Genomic DNA, 17,617 nt, shown 5'->3' with positions numbered 1-17,617 from the left:
AGGCCACCCACCTCCACTGCAGTGACCCTCATGAGCTCAGCTCTGAGCCCCTGCGGTGGTGGCCCTTCCAGCTGCCCTGGGGTCACTGCTGTCCCCGGGGTCTCGCTGCCTCAGGCTGAGACCTGAGCTGAGGTCAGCCCGGCCCATCTCTGTCTCCGGGGCCTGCATGATCAAACCAAAGGAAGGCAAACAGGCTGACCAAACCCCCATCCCAGAACCGGCTCAAGGGCTATCCAACCCCTGGGCAGTCCTGATCCTGCCAGGTTGGTTGCGAACCACAGAGGCCCACCGGTCAGCGTCAGGCTAACAGCGAGCGACTGCTACATGGCAGCGCTCAGCCTACTGAGTGTGGACACGCGGATCATGCCCATTTCGCAGAGGACCACACTGAGGCTTGGGCTGATGGGGGCCCCCCAGGGCCGGGCTTTAACGCCACGTGCCTGCCTCACGGCTGACAACCCCAGCGCCCCCGCCCCCAGTCCCCGGGCAGCAGAGCGCCCAGCCAAGAGACGGGGCTGAGCCTCCTGACCCCTGGTCTGCGTGCAGCTCTGCTCCGGCTCGTGCTCGGTTTTACAAGATCTCCTTTTCCCCTGCGTTTCCGCCAGACGCCGGGCTGGCGCACGCCCAGAGCCGCCCCACGGCCGCCCGGGAACTGAGCCGCCTTTCTTCTCGCCGGCGACGGCGGGGACCTCAAGGGACCTTTGTGTGCAGGCCAAGCTCCTTAGGGGGTGGGCACCCACCGTCCTGGGTTCCAGGCAGCCCGCTGTGGAGCCCCCGGGGAAGACCGGGAGCTGGCCACCAGGCAGACGGGTCATATGCAGAGACCCCCTCCTCCCCACGGTCACCCTCCCCCCGCCAAGCTGCCCTCTCCGAGCCTGGCATCTCCACAGACTGGGGGACTTCACAGGTTGGGGGGGCACCCCAGAACGCAGGGAAAGGGAACTTAAAAGGCAAGGGCCCTTCACCAACCTGGTTCCCAGGGAAACCTCCAGGAGCCAGGCATGGGTGGTGTGGTCTGGGAGGCTGGCCAACCTGCAATCTGCAGCCCTGGCCACTTGGCTCCCAGGGACACCGACCCACCACGCCCGTGTGTCCCCAGCCGACAGCTGGTCTGGCTTCCCGCTGGGGGTCCCCGCCAGCAGCAGAGGCCTCAGCGACACACCCCAGCGGCCTGCTCGTCCTGAGCCGGCAGCCTTCACCCCGGCTCTCCGCTCATTCCAGGCAGAAGGGCTAAGGGTTCAGCACTTGGCATTTCCTGGGGATGCCCAGAGCCAGCGCAGGGGCACCTCAAAATGTCCCTCCCCTGAGGGTGAGGGGAGGGCGGATCCAGCTGGATCCATCCATCTCAGGGACTCTCCCCTGAGAGTCTGTCCACCTGTGGCTGGTGTCGCTCCTTCCCGTTGTCCAAACGCCTGCTTCCAACACGTCTGCCTCCGTCTGCCGAGGGTGTCAGGGCACCAGGCAAACCCTCGGCTAGCACCTCCTCCAGGAAGCCCTCCCTGCCTGACTCCCTCCTGCCTGGGATGGGTTTCAGCTGTTGAAGGCCGTCATCCTGGCTCCCCAGGGCTTACCCTAGGCAGCTCCAGGTGGTGGGGACGCAGGCCCTGGAGGGAGAGACGCTCTCTGAAGCCCAGCTCTTCATCTGCCTGGTGGGGTCACTCCCCACCCGCACTGCTCCCAGCCCCGATCGCTGCTGTCTGTCAACGTGGTGGGACTTGGGCAGTTAGGGGCTTAGCTGGGTCCCTGGTGCCAGGCCTGGCACAGTGTAGGTGCCTTGCCAGTGTCTGCTGGGGGAGACAGAGAGACAGGGTGCTGGGGGGCAGTGGATGAGACGAGCGTGTGAGTGGAGCACCCGGGGGCTTGTGTGTGGTGCAAACAGGAACACACGCACACACCCATACGCTCTCTGCCCCAGGCCCTGCTTTGTCTGGCTTCCTTCCATCAGCTCTGGGAGAAGAGTATTAACAGCCCCCGCCCCCGGCCACCGGCACCTCACAGCTTGCAAATTTTAGTTCCCCAACCAGGGATCAAACCCACACCCCCTGCAGTGGAGCACAGAGCCCCATGCCCTGGGCCACAGGGCACCCCCTACCCCAAGCCCCATTGTTTTTGTGGGGAAACTGAGGCACCGGGAGGAGAAGCAGGGGGTCCCCGCTCTATCGCCCTGGCGGGGGTGGGGCGGGGGGGACCTCCAGAGCCCTGCGTCAGCTCCGGGACCGTGCCCTCCCCCGGGTGCGAGGAGGTGATGTGTGACCTGGGAAGACAGGAAGCGTCTGCCGGCGCCCTTGGGGTGGTGATGACGGTCCCTGTGCCCACAGGACAGAAGCTGCTGGACTCGCTGGCGGAGACCTGGGACTTCTTCTTCAGCGACGTGCTGCCCACCCTGCAGGCGGTCTTCTACCCCGTGCAGGTGAGCGGCCGGGACCTGGAGGTGGGCGCGCCTCCGCTCTCCGTGGGCCGCCTCGCCTGCGCACGCCGCCTCCTCCCGAGATGGACGGAAGGCAGCCGCCTCCCCAGGACTCCAGGAAGACCTGCGCAATGCTCAGTATCCCACACGAAGGAGGGTCTCTGTGTGTGACGGTCACCCCTCCCTCTTCCGAGGAAGCCACGTGGGGCCCTCTCTCCTCGGAACAAGGGTCGTCTGGGGAGGAGAGCAGGGTGGACGGGGGCCTGGGGGTCAGCGGGTCTGTCCCAGTGTCCTGGGGGGTCTCGGTGACAGCGGCGGCCGCGTGTCTGCAGGGCAAGGAGCCGTCGGTGCGCCAGCTGGCCCTGCTGCACTTTCGGAACACCATCACCCTGGGCGTGAAGCTGGAGGACGCGCTGGCCCGGGCCCACGCCCGTGTGCCCCCCGCCATCGTGCAGATGCTGCTGGTGCTGCAGGTGGGTGGGGCCTCGGGCACCGGGGCAGGCTCCCTGGGGACAGAGCCTGGTTCTTGTCCATGTGAGACCCACCAAGCAGGGACCCTCGGGAAGAACCTGGGAGGGAGAGGAAGCTGCCGGGGCAGAGGAGGAGGCCAGCCTGGGACCCCGCGGGGAGCCGGGGTGTGCGGACGGAGTGTCCCCGTGGTTGGGCCCCAACGTGCCCCCATCCGGCGGGGGGGCTGGGGGCCACCACCTCCCACTCCCCACAGCAATTCCAGACCTTCCTGTTGGACCTTTCTTCAAACCGCCACGCCCTGTGGTGAGCACAGCACCCTAGAGTGAGCCGGCTTACCTCACTGTCACAGCTCGGGGGGAGCACCATCAACCACCCCGCCTCACAGGCTCACAGGGAAGAGTCCTTGCTCGCCCGAGGCGGACAGGCTCCAAACCCAGTTCACTGTCCTGAACCTACACGTGCATGTGCGAGTCCTCCTAAATTAGGGTCTGTGAGGCTGGTCAGCTGGGAGACCCAGGGCAGCTCGTTGAAGATTGCAGGGCAGGAAGGGGCTAGTGAACCTTGAGGGCTGAAGGGTCCAGGGGCTACTCTCAGTGGGAGCTGGTTGTCCTGGCAGTGAAGCAGGGTGCCAGGCCTGCAGTCGGGATTTCAGAGGGATTTAGGTCCAACCCAGCTGGGTTTCTGTTGATGGGTGGGGCTGTTGATCCAAGGGAACGACAGAGGATGAGATGGTTGGATGGCATCACCAAACTGGATGGACATGAGTTTGAGCAAGCTCCGGGAGTTGGTGATGGACAGGGAAGCCTGGCATGCCGCAGTCTGTGGGGTCGCAGAGTCGGACACGACTGAGCGACTGAACTGAACTGGCTGGGTTGCCCCGGGTGGGCGAGGGGCAGGGAGCAGCTGGAGGGACTTTGCATCTCAGCCTGTCTCCTCATCTGTGTGATGGAGTAGGACCACCTCCCTGGCGGCAAGTTCAAGGATGATGGGAAGAAACTGGTGCCGAGTCCTCCGTGGTGCTTGTTCTTGGGGGCAGGAAGTGACGACGCTGGGATTTCTAGCCGAGGAATAAGGTGTCACCTTGATCCCAGGCTTCCCTAGTGGCTCAGTTGGTAAAGAATCTGCTTGCAATGCAGGAGACCCAGGTTCGATCCCTGGTTGCGAAGATCCCCTGGAGAAGGAAATGGCAACCCACTCCAGTATCCTTGCCTGGAAAATCCCATGGACAAAGGAGCCAGGCTGGCAGTCATCCGTGGGATCGCAAAGAGTCAGACGTGACTGTGGGACTAACCTTTGCTTTTTTTTTTTTAATCCCAGGAGGGCTTCCCTGGTGGCTCTGACGGTAAAGAGGTCTGCCTGCAGTGCGGGAGACCCGGGTTCAATCCCTGGGTTGGAAAGATCCCCTGGAGAAGGAGATGGCAACCCACTCCAGTTTTCTTGCCTGGAGAATCCCATGGATGGAGCAGCCTGGTGGGCTACAGTCCACGGGGTGGTAAAGAGTCGGACACGACTGAGTGCCTTCACTTCGATCCCAGGAGCAGCCCCTGGGTGGGGGCCGGGCCAGGGCAGTGCTGACCCCTGGTGGTCCCTGTTGCCTCGTGCAGCTTCTGGGCTTGGGCCCGTTTTCCCCCAGCGTCGTCCTGCCCTGCCTGGCTGCCATCCGCACACCAGCCTCGGCCCTTTGCTCTTGTCTTGGCCTCCACTTTGCATGGTCTTGTCCCAGCCCCGCGGTGAACTTGACCCCAGTTTTCAAGCCCCAGATGGACCTGGTCAGCGTGTGTTGAGGGCCTACTGTGTTCTCCAAGTGCACTGAGTTCCCCAGCCTACTGAGTTCCACCTCCAGAGTCACAGTTCCTTTTCACGGGGTCCTGGAAGCTGAATAGCAGTCATGTCCGACTCTGCAACCCCACAGACTGTAGCCCACCAGGCTCCTCTGTCCATGGGGATTCTCCAGGCAAGAATACTGGAGTGAGTTGCCATACCCTTCTCCAGGGGATCTTCCTAACCCAGGGATTGAACCCAGGTCTCCCACATGGCAGCAGATTCTTTACCATCTGAGCCACCGGGGAAGAAGCCCTGCATCTGAGCTCACCCAAATAACGCAGCCCCGGGGCCCCGTTTCCTCACTGTGCAGTGGGGAGCAGAGACCAGGCTTCATAAACAAGTCCTGGGAATGAAGGGACATACGGTTTGTGCAACGGCCAGCATAGCTCACCAGTAACATCCTCACTCACAGTACTGTGGTTGGGGGGGCGGGGACAACTCCACGTTCATCTGGATGACTTCCGGGGGCATCCATGGGGCTTCCCAGGTGGCTCAGTGGTGAAGAATCTGCCTGCCAATGCAGGTTCCATCCCTGAGTCGGGACTGTAGCCTGCCAGGCTCCTCTGTCCATGGGGTGGCAGAGAGTCAGATAGGACTGAGCGCACGTCACTCTGGGGTCTGTAATAAGACATTCCTTCTTTCATTTCTTCGTTTTGTCTGTTTATTTGTGGGAGTTTCTGTTTGTTTGCTTTGGGTTGGGTTTTTGCCGGGGTCCAGCCCCGGCTGATCCAGGGTATTCGAAGGAGAGACGGCATCGGCGACCTATTTATTTAAATATTCATCAAAGATATAAAGAGTAATAGAATGAGGATAGCTCAGTGATGAAATTCAGTGGAGAAAAGAGGCTGAAATAAGGATAGCTCAGTAGGAAAATTCAGTGAAGAAAAGAGGCTGAATAAAATTACAAAGCAGGGAATTTACGTCACCTACGAAGGCCGCAGGCGTCCTCCCATTCTCCCGAAGGAGAGGAGACACTAAGGCCTCCCCTGTCAAATCTTAGAAGCCCAGGCAAAATTAGTAGGCTTGACGAGCTTCCCCGCCTCAGAGGAAAAATTCAGCCAGAAGGTGATAGAAAGAACGACATGGGGAGACCAAGTTTCGGTGAACAAGGCCCGCACTTTATTTTCCAAAGTAGTTTTTATACCTTAAGTTATGCATAGAGGATGGAGAAGGCAATGGCACCCCACTCCAGTACTCTTGCCTGGAAAATCCCATGGATGGAGGGGCCTGTTGGGCTGCAGTCCATGGGGTCGCTAAGAGTCAGGCACGACTCAGCGACTTCCCTTTCACTTTTCACTTTCATGCATTGGAGAAGGAAATGGCAACCCATTCCAGTGTTCTTGCCTGGAGAATCCCAGGGACAGAGGAGCCTAGTGGGCTGCCGTCTATGGGGTCGCACAGAGTCGAACACGACTGAAGTGACTTAGCATGCATAGAGGATAATGGGGGAAGGGGTAGAGTCATGCAGTAAGCCAGGCTTTCTTCCTGCAAACTTATCATATGCAAAAGTTTAGGTGATTTGCATCATCTTCTGGCCCGGAGGCCTGTTAACATTTTAAGACCCTTTCTTCGGAAAACTTATTTTTCTCTAAAGGTGATTAGGCAGGCGCCACCCTCCAAAAGCATTAAAGTTGCATTCCTATAGGGCAAAGGTGTAGTGGGCTACAACAAAAAAGAATTAACTCAAGGGTCCAAGGTTACAAACATTAAAGCTACTACTTACACCAATTATATTAATCAATACACTGCCAGGGACACAGCAGGTAAGGGATATGGAGACTTAGCAGCAAACATTGGCCCAACAAGTGAAAAACCCTTCAATACAATTTCTAATCAATCTTTTAACTTCTCAAAGGACTCTGTATTTAGACAGTTTAGAACATCTCATGCCTCTCACAGTTGGGAGGCTCTGAACAATCACTTGTGGCTGGAAAAACCTTTTCAGGCAGGCTAGAGGACTTCCAAAGGAGTTTGTAGGTTGAAACACTATCACACTCAGGAACTTTATTAACTGGAGCTATAAGTTAACTCTTTTTCAGAGAGAGGTAGTGGGGGACAGCCCCCTGTAAAGTCAGAGGTGTAGGTGAGAGCACAAAGCAGAAAGTAGGCAGACTCTGGTTTTGGGAGTAGATGCTCGAGAATTTCCAGGGGGACTCCTGAGGCTCGATCCCGCCTTTGCGTATGCCGAGCCTCCTTCCTCATGACCTTTGCCACTGGCTCCTGGCAGTGATAGAATTCCAGTTGAGCTATTCCAGATCCTGAAAGATGATGCTGTGAAAGTGCTGCACTCAATATGCAATATGCCGGGAGATGGCTCCCGGCAGGTTTTGGCATGCAGAACCTTAGTTCCCCAACCAAGGACTGAACCCATGCCTCCTGCCTTGAAAGCAGAGTCTTAACCACCGGACCCACTCGGGAAGTCTCCCCTCTTTCATTTCTGATATTAGTCATTTTTATCTTCTCTTTTCTTCTTCAGTAGCTTGGCTAGAGGCTTGTGGATTTTATTGATCTTTTCAAAGCTTTTGGGTTTGTTGGTTTTCTCTACCCATTTTTGTTTTCTGTTTCACTGACTTCTGCTCTATTTCTTTTTTCCTGCTTACCTTGGATTGAGCTTGTGCTTTTGTTTCTAGTTTCCTAAGGTGGAAGCTTAGACAGTCGATTTTAGACTTTTTTTATTTTCTAATGTATCCTTTCAGTACTTTAAATTTCCCTCTAAGCACTGCTTTTGATGCAGCCCGTAAATTTGGATGTTAGGTTTTCACTTAATGCAAAATATCTAAAAATAGGTCTTGAGGTTTCTTCTTTGACCCGCGTGTTAATTAGAAGTGAGCTGTTTAATCTCCGTGTATTTGGAGATTATCGGTTATTCTGTTTCTGGTTTAGTTCTTCTGTGGTCTGAGAGTAGACGTTGATTTCTGTCCTTACAAATGTGTCGAGGTGTGTTTCATGGCCTGGAGTATGGTCTGTTTTAGAGAATGCCCCATGTGAGCTTGAGAAGAATGTGGATTCTGCTGTTGGACAAAGTTGTCCGTAGACGTCGATTGTATCGGCTGGTTGACGGTGGTGCTGAGTCTGTCCACGTCCTTCCTGGGTTTCTGTGCTGGGTCTGTTTCCGAGCCCAGGGCGGAGTCTCTAGCTGTGGGCTCTCTGCTTCTCCTTGCAGCCCCACCACTTTTGGCCTCCGTAGTCTCCTGTTCTGTTGTTAGGTGTGTTCACATTAGAGACTGTTGTATCAACTTGGAGAATCAACCTCTTTATTGTTAGTTCGGGATCTTCCTTATTCCTGCCCAAGTTCTTTGGCCTGAAGTCGGTCCTGTCTGAAATTGACACGGCTTTCCCTGCCACGGTTGGTGAGCTGTGATCTGTTAACACGTTTAATCTCCTTCGTTCCCTCCCAGATTCTTGTCTGCATGTCTTTATCCTTTAAGTGGCTTTCTCATAGGCAGCATAGAGCTGTATTCTGTTCCTGTTTTAAACCATCATTTAACGTTAACCTGGGTGTGTCCTGTTTCTTAACTGCTGGCAGTCCTTTGAGAATGATCCATTCATTCGGAAACAACCTTGATTAAGCTCACTAAATCCTGCTGTGTGCCCAGCCCTCTGCCGGGGCTCACAGCTGTGGGCAAGACCAAGGCTGTCCCTTGGGCAGCCTCAATGCTCAGGCCTTGGTTCCAATGAAATGGGAGCAGGTGGAGAGCCCTTTAAAGCTCCGAGTGAGGGGACGTGTTGGGAGGAGCTGGACAGGACCTGGCAGCGTGGGAGGGGATGGATGGTGCTATCAGATGGGCAGGGCTTGACCCCCCAGCTGGGATGCGGACCTGGACCAGGGCCCCGCCCCTGGGGGCAGCCTTGCCTGCCTGCAGTGCTCCCCGGGACAAGTGGGTGAGATAGGGGGCCCCGGCGATGAGCTTGGCCCAGTGACTGCCCAGAGCCTCTGGGAAGCCAGCTCACAGAAGGGGATACACAGCTGTCCGGGTGGGGGTTCAGGGTACCTGTCCTGATTTGGCCTCAGAGCCTTTTCCATGGACATCTCAGCCTCCCAGCCACACCAGCTGCTGTGTGCAGAGGGCCCCCACGAGGGCGTTGAAGCAGGAAGTGGCTCAGAGGTTCCAACTGGAGAGACGCCTGGAAAGGGAGGGTGCAGTGGCCCCTACCATGGGGGCCAGGACCGGAGAGAGGGGGTGGGTCGGGCCGTTCGTGGTGGCCTCTGAGCTGCGCCCGGCTCGGCTGGGAGTGACAGGCTGACCAGTGACCTTCCTGCCCTCTCCCTCTCGCAGGGGGTGCACGAGTCCCGGGGCGTGACGAAGGACTACCTGCGCCTGGAGACGCTGATCCAGAAGGTGGTGTCGCCCTACCTGGGCACCTACGGCCTCTACTCTGGCGAGGGGGCCTTCACACACTCCTGCATCCTGGGTAGGGGTCGCCTGGGCCTGGGGTGGAGGGCGGGGTGGCCCCTGGCCCCATCCACACCTCTGCCTGGGAACCCCAGCCTCTGGTGAAAGGCCAGACCGAATCAGAGGTGCAGATGTAGCAGGTCTGCCCCAAGTACCCACTGGCCGTGTGGCATGCAGGTCACTGGGCACACAGGGGGGGTCACCTGGGGGTCCCTCCTTTAAGGGCTGCCCTGATAGGCAGACAGCATTAGTGGTGTTGCCGTGGCTCCTCTGAGAGCCCCCCAGAGGCCCCTGGATTCCCCACAGAAGTCACGTCCATGCTCAGTCCTGGGGTCGGGGTTTCACGAGGACCCAGCACGTGCAATGGCCCAGAGCCCAAGAAATGCAGGCTTATTTGGGGGCTCCCGGGGGGTGTGGAGGGATTACGGGGTGGGCGTGCCTGGGCGTCCGGGGCCCCTTGGTTCAGTCAGCAGTGTCAGCTGAGCACCTGCTGGGTGCCAGCTTCTGCTGTTGGTCCTGGGGTTCGGGGGGACCACACCCACTGTCAAGGGTTCTTGCCACCAGGGGACACAGACAAGTGAGTAAACCATCCCCAGATGAGTGCCCAAGGTGACCCCTGCCAGGTGACATGAAGTGACCCACGCCATGGGCGAGGCGCTCAGGGAAGGCCAGGCCGGGGGCTCAAGGGCAGGGAGGACCAGGCCTGGGATGAGGTAGGTCCAGAGGGCCCATCCACCTGCAGGTCTGAAACCTGCCCAGCGGCATGCCTCCGCTCAGGTGGGCCCCAGCAGCTGGAGGAAAATTTTGAGCCGCCCCAGCTCCTGCGGCCCTGGACCCCGAGACCCCTGCCAGGCCAGGAAGGAGCCTGTCTCCCGTGGTCCGGGAATGGCCCCTGGGCCGCTGGCCACGCTCAGCCCTGCCACCTGGTGGTCGCTGTGTGGAACCGCAGGTCCTGAGCTGGGGAGCCTGAGCCCCGCCCCCATGGCCGTCCTCTCCCCGGGGTTAAGAATAAACCCAGCCCTGCCCTCATCCTCTGCCCCATTTCAGTGTTTGCCGTTGCCCGAGCTGTGGCCCCCAAAAGGGGTTTCTAGTCTCCCCCCAACACACACACACACACACACACACACACAGTAGGACCGCAGCTCTGAGGGTCGGGGCTCTGTCCACATGGGTAGGTGCTGGCGTGTAGCAAGTGCTTGGACCTGGTGACTTCCTGCGGGTCGGGAGGAGGAGGCCCGCGCACGTGTGCAAATGTTTGGGCGATTCCGTCGAGCCCCCGCCCCGTCCAGGCTGAGGGGGGCGGCCCCAGGAGAGGAGGAGGGGACCCCGGGGACACCCCCGCCCCCAGGATGGCCACAGGTCCGCGGGGGCGGGGCCCGACTCCCCTCCCTGGAGCGGAGCCTGGTGCAGAGCCGGGCGCGCGGTGGGTGCGGGAGCCGGGGCTGCCCCGCGCCTGGCCAGCCATGCCTGATAACGCTCTCTCCGCCGGTCTCTCCGCAGAGAAGCACTACCTGCGGCGCTCCCGCTCCGGGGACGTCCTGGCCAAGAACCCGGTGGTGCGCTCCAAGAGCTACAACACGCCGCTGCTGAACCCCGTGGCGGAGCACGAGGCCGAGGGCGCGGCGGCGGGCGGCGCGGGCGTCCGGCGGCACTCGGTCTCCGGGATGACGTCCTGCCCCGAGCCCCAGGGCTTCGCCGACACGCCCGGCCCGGGGCCCGCTGGGGCCTTCGGCACCTCCCCGTCGTCGCCCCCGTCGGGGCCCTGCGCCAACAGACTGTACCCGCCGGCCCAGCCCCCCAAGCCCGGCCCCGGCGTGGCCCGCGGCTCCCCGGCCTCCTCCAGCCCCGAGAACCTGGTCGACCAGATCCTGGAGTCGGTCGACTCAGATTCGGAGGGGATCTTCATTGACTTTGGCCGGGGCGGGGGCTCGGGCACGTCCGAGTTTGATGGGGCGGGGGGCCGGCAGAGCGTCGTGTGACTCCAGCCTCGAGATTCTACCGAACCCGCGTGTGTGTGCAGTGCGTGAGCACGAGCGTTTTCTACTCTCCCGTCTGGATCCCTGTCGACGTCGGCCACTTTGGCATTCCTGTCTTTGTCAGAAAGACTGTTGCCAGATTCCCCCACCCACCCCCGGCACCTTTGTTCTGGGGCGTTGGGGGCCCATCAGGTGCCTGGCAGCCTTGTGTGCGTGTCTAGGCATGGCCCGCACCCCAGCCCTCCAGCATCCACACCACGGAGACTGTGAACCCCTCAGCTTGGCCAGGCCCCTGGAGCGACGCCAGGGTGGGTGGCTGACCCACCTTCCCTCTGTCACTCGCCTGGGGCCACAGCGAGACCACCTGTGCGCCACTCTGCCTCAGACCCTCCGAGCAGCCTGCCCTTGCTCTGCCCAGGGGGGCCGTGGGCAGGGGTTGGGTGGAATAAAACCTGTCTACCTGGCTCCTGAGCTGTGTCTGTGATGCCAGGCTCCGCGGACATCCCTACAGGGTCTTCAGCCCCAGGCCGGTCACCAGCTCACCAGGGCCTCCCCTTCCTGTTTCTGGAGGTCAGCTCTGAGCCGCTGGATGGGGACCTTCTGGCCGGGGGTCGGGGGAGACCGTGACCCATTCCAAGGGCTCCCCTCCCATGGAGTCAGTTTTTGGTTGGACGTGAGGGCTGGGTGACATATTAGCAGACAACAGGATGGACCCAGGGCAGGTGAGCCGGTGTGATGGGTACTGCCACATGGATGCCTGGTGGCAAGTGTCAGCCTCTGGGGGTCTGCACGCGGAGCTGTCGGTGCGGACGAGTGTCTTCTGGTGGGAGACACAGGCCAGGAGCCCCTGCTCCAGCCCAGGGTGGGGTGCCCAGGGGGCGGCTGTGCAGGAGCTCAGCTTTGCGGTCTGATCTGGGGATGTTCTGACCACACAGGGCCTTGTGACCACTCCAGCACTGAGAAGGTCCCGGGGAGAAGTGGCTAAGGGAGCAGCCTTGGGAAGCAGGCTTGGGAGATGGGGCCAGGAGCCTGTGCCTGGTCCGAGAACAACAAGGATGTAGCCACTCAGCTCGGCTGGTGGGGCTGAGATTGCTGAAGCAGCCCGCTCGGCTCCCAGCTCCGGTATGGAACCCCGGGCTGGGCCTGGGACCTGCTTGGGATGGAGCGAGTGCATTATGGCACCGGTTCCCTCTAAACTGAAGGACCAGGCGGAGGGTGGTGGTCGAGGTGGGGAGCTGGCTGCCTGCGCTCTGCCCGCAGTGGGGAGGGCCCCTCAGGCCCTGTTCTGCCCTCATGTCCCCAGCGCTGGAGATCTGAGCACCCCAGGCCCATCTGATCCCTGGGGGCTCTGACACTGGCTGGCACATGGCCCCACGATCAGGCGTGAACTTCATAGGAGCCTCTGAGCTCTTTGACAGGTTGCTCCACCCTGGGAGGAAGGGCGCCCCCAGACACCTGCCAGATGTGCCTCCGTGGCAGTAGGAAAACGGAATCCCAGCGGGTGTAGGTGCTGAACCCAGGTCCCACAGCAGCTCTGGGGCACTCAGGCGGGGCCTCCAACCTGGGCTGCCCCCAAGCCCCCCATTAAGGGGCAGGCTGCCAAGGTGGGCCTTGAGCGTATCCATGTTTTATACCCAACCTTGTTCAGAAAAAGTTTAAAGTGCTCTGCATCAAAGTGTCTTGCTATGGATTGGTAAATTATGAATGAAAACTCAGGACCAGGGAACTCAGATTCGAAGACCAGGTATTCCTGGTGCCTCTAGATCCATAGAACTATCAGAGAGAGACATGTGGGCCTTGGTTCAAGGTGAAACCCAGGTGTCCCCTCCGAGAACCAAACCCGGCACTCAAGGTCGCACCACTGACCATGTCTCACTTTGGCCTTCAGGGAGCTCAGGCCAGGCTCCAGGCTAGCTGTGGCCAAGGCCGGCCTGTAGCCCTGTGTCTGCTCCATCACCTGCCCACCTCCCACCCCTGAGCCATGGTCTCCTCTCCCACCCCTCCCCCGCCACCCATTTCCCCACTGATTCACAACACTGGTCAGTCTGAAATTCAGACCTGAAAACAGGAACTGTGGAATCAGAAGCTTACATGTGGTTGTCTTAGAGAGCAGAGTGGAGAGACACAGTGGAAAACCTATTAATATAGCTGCCTGGAGCCCGAGAGATGCTTCATGAGCTCTTGGGAAATCCTCCTGCCGAAATAAGTTCATTATTAACTTATCTCGCCATGAGAAGGCAGCCCGTGCAGCAGGAAGGCTCCTACCCTGTTCCCACTGAGCCCTCGGCCACAGCTCAGTGCCCAGCACGTGCTGGTTCCCTTGTTAACTGAAGGTTGATTAGCATGGACCCTTATTCAGTGGATCATCTGTCTGCATCTCCAGGGCTGGGGTTCGAGAGACCGGCTCACTATTTTTGTGTTTTGCTAGTTGGTTGGTTGTAGGTTTTCCAGGGGATCCTCCTGACCACGCTCCCCTTTGCTCTCAGATGCAGAGTCTCAGACTGGCCCACACCTGCTGATGCTGGATCTGCGTTTCAGCCAGATCCTGGGGGTCCACGTGCTGTGAGCTACACCCAATACCAGCTGCGCTCGGGTTCCGAGCACACAGAAGGCCCACATTTCCCAGTCCCCTTGGGGCTGGGTGGTGTGCTGTGACCAGGTCTGCCCAGCCAGTTCTGAGCAAAGGGACCCTTTGGCACTGGATCTTTTCATTGCCAGGCAGAGATCCTCCAGAGCTCTCCTTTTCTCTGCGTGGAGATTGGCAGTATCCAGATGAGGCTGCTAGAGTAGGCCGGTTCTCAGGGGGCTGTGGATGGGCAGCATGCGTGAGAAGTAGACCCAGGTTGGTGTAAGCCCCTGAGACCGGGGATGTTTGTTACTGCAGCATACCTGGCGTGACTGACTGATACACTCCTCTTACCCAAACACTCTAGAGGAAGGTGGTCTGTGGGTAGAGAGAAGGCTGACACTGGGTGACGGCATTTTATATATTTACGTGTGTTGCATACCCCTCGTGGGCAGAGCCAGGACCCAGGGTTCTGATCCTGAATCGGTCATGACCTTGCTATGTCATATTGGGCCGAGATTCCCGATCTGCAGTGCGGGTCTTTCCAGATGTAATATCCTGTGACTGGCGATGTTTTTCTGCTCGTCTGTGCGCTGTGGACACACGCAGAGCAGGGGCTGTAGATGATGAACCCCGAGTTACCAAGCACCCTTCATGAAGAAGCTCTGCACAGTTGACAGGCTGTGCAGCCCAGCAAACACTTAATGGGTTTTGACCTGAAGGTGATAATGGATGAATGAACTAATGGTTTCAGCCCCAAGACCCCTTCTCATTGATGAATGTGTTTGCAGAGAGCTCAGAATTGCTTTAACAGGCTGCAAAAAGCTATAAAAATGTAAAGTGTCATCAACATCATCACAAAAATATTTCTCATGCTGACATTACTCTTTTCACCGTGGGAATTTATGTCAGCCTGTGTTGGGCATGGGAGGAGGGACAGGGTAGTCTGAAATAGGAGGGTGCAGAGCCAGGCAGGGCTCTTATTTGCAAGCCACGGAAGCAGATTCTTGCATATTACACAGAGGAGTTTGTTAAAGGATGTTGGGAGCTCCTAGAGATGTTGGGGCTTCCCATGCAGCACAGTGGTAAAGAACCCACCCGCCAATGCAGGAGACGCAAGAGACACGGGTTTAATTCCTGGGTCAGGAAGATCCCTTGGAGTAGGAAATGGCAACCCCTCCAATATTCTTACAGGGAGAATCCCACGGACAGAGGAGCCTGGCGGGCTACAGTCCATGGGGTTGCAATGAGTTGGACTTGACTAAACGACCAAGTGCAGGCACACAGTTGTCAGGAGGTGGGGAGGGCCAAGCTAGAGGCTTTCTTTCCAGGAACAGTGCGTCAAACCATTGCAAATGACAGGCCTGGTGGAAAAGCTGCCACTACTGTGGCCACTGCACAGGGATGCTCACACCCCATAGAGATGCTCCCATTGCACAGGGAGGCTGCTAAGGCACAAGGGATGCCCCTATCACAGGGAGATGTTCCTACCACTCAGAGATGCTTCCACCACTCAGAGATGCTCCTACCACTCAGAGATGCTCCTACCACTCAGAGATGCTCCTACCACACAGAGATGCTCCTACCACACAGAGATGCTCCTACCACACAGAGATGCTCCTACCACTCAGAGATGCTCCTACCACTCAGAGATGCTCCTACCACACAGAGATGCTTCCACCACACAGAGATGCTTCCACCACTCAGAGATGCTCCTACCACTCAGAGATGCTCCTACCACACAAAGATGCTCCTACCACACAAAGATGCTCCTACCACTCAGAGATGCTTCCACCACACAGAGATGCTTCTGCCACAGGGAGATGCTCCTACCACTCAGAGATGCTTCCACCACACAGAGATGCTCCTACCACTCAGAGATGCTCCTACTGCACAGAGATGCTCCTACCACACAGAGATGCTCCTACCGCTCAGAGATGCTCCTTCCACACAGATGCTTCTACCACTCAGAGATGCTCCCAAGGCAGGAGATAGATGGGCCCTAGGCTGAACAGCTGGAGTTCGTCCCCTGTGGACAGATACTCCAAGATGAGGAGGAGCTGAGCCCTGCCCAGATGAAAGACCTCGTATTTCTCATTCTCGAGGTCAAGGAGACATTCCCAACTATACATGCACAGGAAGGCTTCTTGGAGGTCAAAAGGAAGCGCTGTCAACCTACTCATAGTCTTCTTCGCTAGAATCTGTCTTGGCCAAGAGATGTGTGTGCAGACAGGGGGGGACACTGGGATAAGCCGAATAAACGGAACCAAGCAAAGGAGGTACTCTCTCTCTGAGCCCACCATGTGTCTATCCACACGCACTCTTCTAACAAACGCTTCACTTCTTTCACTATTCTCCATTTCTTTGTGGAAACCCATTTTCCGCAAAGCCATACGGGCAGGTCCTGGCCACCGGTCTAGTGGCCGGGATTCAGTGTTCTCACTGCTGCGGCCTGACTCCAATCTCTGGCCAGAAGCTAAAATCCTGCTTCAAGTGGCTGCAGGCTGAAGCTTCCCCCCCAGAAATCACTCCCACTATATGGAAGTGCTCTCACCACATAACAATGTACCAGTTATCCTGGGCCAAACCCACAACTGTCACCAGCACCAATAGCAGTCATGTCCCAGGTACTTAACCTTGTATCCACTGCAAGCCCCCTCCTCCCCGCCCCCTGCCCCCGCTGAACATCTGAGGCTTCCCTTTCCCATAAAACACTGCAGGGCCGCCTTCTTTCTCATGGTGTAGGTCACAACAGTGGAGTCTAGTCAATGTCAGGGTCCTGGTTGCAAAGGACTCTGGGTAAACCCCTAGGTCTGGCCACCTCGGGTGGAGAGACTAATACGGTGGGGAGTCTGCACACAGCAAAGTCATTTGAAAGGTGCAGAGTGTCAGAGGACACAACCAGCCTTCCACCCTGACACCAAAAAGGCATCAGGATGAGACCTGCTCAGTTGTAAATCAAAAGGGTTTCAAGACTTGGGTCCAAACAGCGGCAGCAGACACCAGGGGGCGTGTGCTGAGTGTGCAGTCACTGCTAACAACCAAACGCATTTGCTTAAAATTTGGACCGGGGCACACGACAGGAGGGCAGGCGGTCGGGAAACCTTGCTTGGGTTCCTGGCTGGGCTGCACGGCAGCAAATAAAGCCCTTCACCTCACTGGTCTGTGCCCATAAAGGGGAGGGTTGGAACACGAACTCCTAGACGCCTTTTGGCTCGACTTGGATATCACGCCCGAGCCCACACTTGGTGGGGAAATTTTGGTTTCATGGTTTTAGTAGGATTCAAAGCAGACCACATCTCGGCTCAAGCAGCTGGCAGGGAGAGTTAAATTTGGGAAAAAAACAAACGAGAAGCCCAGGACCACTGACGAGGGGTCTTTCTTTCCTCCTTCCTTTCAAGCTCCCATCCCCCAGCACTTATTAATGTGGAATTTGCAGCTCAGGGGAAAAGCAACTCTCCGACTTCATAAACATTTGTACAGAGCAAATTTAATAAAGCTGGGAATAATACCATTCAGATGTAATTCCTTCATTTTGCGTTATTATTCGTTCTTTTCTATCGCAAAGCATTTGAAATGCAAGGAGTCATTGTTACAGCTACAGAAGGGAATGACTAACTGGTGGGTGACTGATTAGACGTGCTTGGGGAAAAAAACAGAAGAAAGAACCAAAAAGGGAGCCGCTGTGGGTCTCACAGTTTCTTTCTACTTCTTGCCTTTTATTATGAATGGCGGGACACACCTGCATTCTTTTCCCAGAATCATTCTGTATGACTGCTTTACTGTGTATGTTTTAATATCACTAAGCTGTGGTTGTGGAATTTGTATGAGATTTTCACAAAACACAGAAGCGAGGAGGGCAGCGTTCCCCCCGACACATCTTAATACCATGAAATTACATTGCTAGTCATAGACCAGCGGGGAAGGGGAGAGGGGTGTTTTCTCTTACTTCTGTCCAAAGTCGCTTTTTGAACCAGAA

General features: G+C 57.6%; 1 protein-coding gene across 2 annotated transcripts in view; it reads left to right on the top strand.

Annotated features, from left to right (window-relative positions):
• PRR5 (proline rich 5) overlaps window positions 1-11,536 on the top strand; it is a 53,047-nt gene extending 41,511 nt beyond the window's left edge. For both annotated transcript variants that reach the window (XM_070371458.1, XM_070371459.1), the window contains 4 exons: window positions 2,319-2,410; window positions 2,740-2,880; window positions 8,980-9,115; window positions 10,597-11,536. In XM_070371458.1, the coding sequence (XP_070227559.1) occupies window positions 2,319-2,410; window positions 2,740-2,880; window positions 8,980-9,115; window positions 10,597-11,075 (848 nt within the window). In that variant the 3' untranslated portion in view covers window positions 11,076-11,536. The remainder of the gene's footprint in view (window positions 1-2,318; window positions 2,411-2,739; window positions 2,881-8,979; window positions 9,116-10,596) is intronic.
• Window positions 11,537-17,617: the final 6,081 nt, after the last annotated feature.

This window comes from Bos mutus, chromosome 5 (genome assembly GCF_027580195.1).
Source record: "Bos mutus isolate GX-2022 chromosome 5, NWIPB_WYAK_1.1, whole genome shotgun sequence".
NCBI classification, from domain to species: Eukaryota; Metazoa; Chordata; class Mammalia; order Artiodactyla; family Bovidae; genus Bos; species Bos mutus.
Note: the sequence above shows the minus strand (reverse complement) of the source record. Positions and strands in the feature narration are given on the sequence as shown.